Here is a 3718-nt window from a genome sequence, read left to right on the forward strand (position 1 = left end):
CAGATCGTCGATGTCCAGCTGGTGAAACAGGGGCTTCAGTCCCTCTGAGTTCAGAGCCTTCACCGCTGCCTCACCACGGCCTCTGCAAGAGGAGCAAAACATCCTCATTTATATTCACTTTGTCTTCAATCTCATCGTTTACACCTTATACCAGCTGAGATTCTCAGTCTTTCTCTCTTCATTTTGTCCCCAAAGGCCCTGAAACATGATGAAGTTCCATCACTGGCCTGGCCACATTACCACGGTCATTTACTGTACACATAATGGAACAAATGTGCAGCAAGACGTGTTCACAATTTCAGGTTGAAATAATCAAACGTTCTTTTTTACCCCCGTGTGCGTGCTCAGAGCCTGAAGCAAGAAGCTTGGATGAACAAACAAACCACAGTTGCAGTTCCTGCTAGCTCTGACCGAGCTTTAGTTTTGTTTAAGCTCTTGGTATGCAAACGTGTTGAGATGATTAAACTGCAGATACGTGAACATTTATCAACTTGGTCCAGGTGTCACCAGGTGAGTCACTTACACATTTCTGGCAGTGAGGTAAACGTCTCCTTCAAACTGCTTGCAGAGCGCTCGGACAATGGCCAGACCGATGCCCTTGTTACTTCCAGTTACCACGGCAACTCGGGTTGACATGTCTGTACAAAGAGAGAGAGAGGCATCAGTGTCTGAAGTCATGAGTTCACACAAGTGTTGGTTCAACTTGGAGGTGGGCCCTGCTCTGGGAGCAATGGCTATCTAAGAAAAATAAAGTTTTAGTGACATTATCAGGCTGAATTTGATTTTTTTATTATATTAAAAAAAAATCGTACAAACAGATAAAATTAAAGAATTCTCTAAAATATTCATTTAATTGCAGCCTGACATGAATGTACTGAGATGTCAGCATCATGACCCAGTGCTCACAGCTAAGCACAATCATCTGTGTTGTTTTATTTTTTATTTGTGTGGGAAACGTTTAAAAAAAAAAAGGGGGGGGGGGTTCCTGCACGAAAATTTTCTGGCAGGTGTTTTTGACTTTTTCTCCACTCTATGCTACACACTGCGGTCACTTTTTCCTGTGTCCCTGTGCAGGCATACAGTCCAGCCCCAATGTAGACTTTTATTTGGTTCTCTGGGCTGTGCAGTTTTCCTAGTTGCTGCAGCCTGAAGGCACAGTTAGCTCACTGAGGCTGGGGTGCCTGCCCTGACACGGTGGTTGCATGGGAGGGCAGCCACCTTACAGCTGGCCTTGGCCTCAGTTTTCTGTCCCTTTGTTCCAAGTGTGTCCTTTATGTGTCAGATACTATAGACGGCCTATTTCCTTCTCAATTTAGTGTTTGTCTGCTATAGTTTTTAAATTCTCTCCCCAGTTTTTCATCTGAAGCTGTTGGATAACTGGCCCGACCGTGAATATGTGTGTTACATCCAAGTGCAGCTTCAGGCCTGGTGGAAGTCTAAGGGGAAAATCAGTGAGGGAAAAAAGTGCACTGTCAGTTTATGGAAGTAAATACTGGAATAGCTTATTATCAATCAATCTTTATTTATAAAGCACTCTTCATACAAAAAAATGTAGCACAGAGTGCTTTACATGGTTAAAAGCAGCCCACCCCACCCCGCCCTCCAACTCACTCCCCACACTCTCATTAACATAAATTATCATGAATACACACATCTCCTCCCCCCCCTTTTTTTTTAAATTAGGATAAAGGGATGTTCTGAATATTTTTAAAGCAGAATTGAAACAGTGCCTCATTGTAAACCAGATCACTCATCTCCTGTATTTCTTACTTGGATATTGCACATGTAGGGCGCTGCACGGGTAAATGAGCAGTTTCGCGGATGTCAAACAAAAGTTTTTCATGGCTGTTTTTCTCTGTTTGTGAAAGAGGGTTTGACAACCGCTGCGTTAAACACACCAACAGAAGGCAAACAGACTTACGTTTAGATAAAGTGAGTCAGCTCTGTAAGTGCGTAGAGGTCAAAGTGAAAAACGGAAGCCTGCTGAGTCACGATGACAGTTCCAGAGAGAAAAATAGTGGGAAAACAAATCCACATATATTGCTCCAATAATTTCAGGGGAGAAATGAATTGAATGCACATACTGCAGCTTTGAAATGCACTGCAGAATGTGGATTAAATAAGTTTAGTTTAATTGTAAACTACGTTGTTGGAGAGAGAAGTAACATCGTGGAAGAGACATAAAGTGAGTAAAAAACGTCTTAAATGCATTTAGAATTTATTTAGAACTACAAATTAAATTTCTTTTAGCAATTTTTTTTTTTTTTTAATGTCACAATTCCAACCCTGCTCCTTTATCCGGGCTTGCACCGGCAAAAGTGACCCGAAATAGGCACTCTGGTGGAGTTACTTTGTGTGTTTATGAGTAGTTTTAAACCTTGTGATCCACAAAACAGCATAACAGTGAAGAACTGACTGCGTTACAGTCAGTGCGGGAGCAGCGGCTTCGCTCATGCGCGATTCATTTGCAGTTTGGACGCATAGAGGTGAACATCTCCTACCCTGATAGCAGCTGCGTGAGGACCATCCTCCACCTGTGAGCGCTTTGGCACGGGCGAGGTGCCAACGACAGCAACCGCTGCTTGTTGAGAGTAGGGGCGATACCCTCGTTCACGTAAAAAAAACGTCATAAATAAGTCTCCAATAACACCAGAAAAAGTCGCCAGATTTGTCGCTAGTCGCTTTTCAGGAAAAAAGTCGCGAAGGGGGTCTGAAAACTCGCTAAATATAGCGTCAAAGTCGCTAAGTTGACAACACTGGTTTTACGAGGCATGTGCAAACAGAACGTGACTGTAAATTACAGCATGGAATTAATAATTTGTCCAAACTTCCCGTTTAAAAGCCTTTGATCGAAGAGAATCAGAAGACCTTTCACCAGCGTCTCTCTCTCTGTTACATAACGCTGACTTTCAGTTTGCAGGTCGGCCCGACGCCTCCTTAAATCCGCTAAAATTTAAACAAGCTGCCGACAAACGAAAACTGTAAGATGTAGCGGAGGCCTCACACTTACTGAAGCTGGGGTTTGGTCCTGAATGAGGCTGCAGAGAGGACAAAAAGCGCTGCACGTGAAAATGTACGACTGTAAAAGAAAAACAGAAAAAGAAGAAAAGCAGGGCGGCGTTCTGCGCAGGATCGGTGCGCATCCCCAGAAAAACAAGTGGAACACGTGGGTTGGGTTATGGATGAGCTGTACTGCGAGGAGGACAATATTTCGGCATTTCTCAACTTTTAGGAAGGTTTGTAGGATCATGACATCTTCTCCACGATATCCTTCAGAATATCTGCAAAGGTCAGTTAAGGCTTCAGAAATGCACATTACAGGGTTAAGGTTTTAGATTATATGCTGCAAGAACAGGATACGGAGGTATCTTCCTTGCTGCGATGATGATGCTGTCCAGACTTCAGGGTTGAGGAAGGACACAGAGGCTGATTTTAAATAAAGTAATCTGCAATCTGGAGGATCCAACTGCAAATACACAGAGACACAGAGAGGTGAGGAAAGTGATACTGAAGACAGACCAGACTGAGCTGCATTCAGATGCTTTAAAGCCAGAGAGGTTATTTCTGTTCAAATAGTAATAATAAACTATGAAGTTATCAATTTATGATGCCGCTGTTGAGTCTGACCCCAGCTCACCTGCAGGTCTTGGTGGGATGTAACCCAGTGGCCGCCCACTCCCAGCACACTGATGATGTCATGTTTGTGTGGAAGTAATTT

At 43.4% G+C, this 3718-nt stretch overlaps 1 protein-coding gene across 1 annotated transcript in view; it reads right to left on the reverse strand.

The window, feature by feature from the left end:
* LOC102206873 (carbonyl reductase [NADPH] 1-like) overlaps positions 1-3712 on the reverse strand; it is a 10219-nt gene extending 6507 nt beyond the window's left edge. Inside the window, exons 1-5 of the mRNA XM_013912992.1 lie at positions 3638-3712; positions 3361-3466; positions 3011-3281; positions 524-638; positions 3-82 (exon numbers count right to left, since the gene is read on the reverse strand). Of these exons, the coding sequence (XP_013768446.1) occupies positions 3-82; positions 524-638; positions 3011-3143 (328 nt within the window). The 5' untranslated portion in view covers positions 3144-3281; positions 3361-3466; positions 3638-3712. The remainder of the gene's footprint in view (positions 1-2; positions 83-523; positions 639-3010; positions 3282-3360; positions 3467-3637) is intronic.
* Positions 3713-3718: the final 6 nt, after the last annotated feature.

Source organism: Pundamilia nyererei, unplaced genomic scaffold, assembly GCF_000239375.1.
Source record: "Pundamilia nyererei isolate P.nyererei 1_Seehausen unplaced genomic scaffold, PunNye1.0 scaffold00111, whole genome shotgun sequence".
NCBI lineage: Eukaryota > Metazoa > Chordata > Actinopteri > Cichliformes > Cichlidae > Pundamilia > Pundamilia nyererei.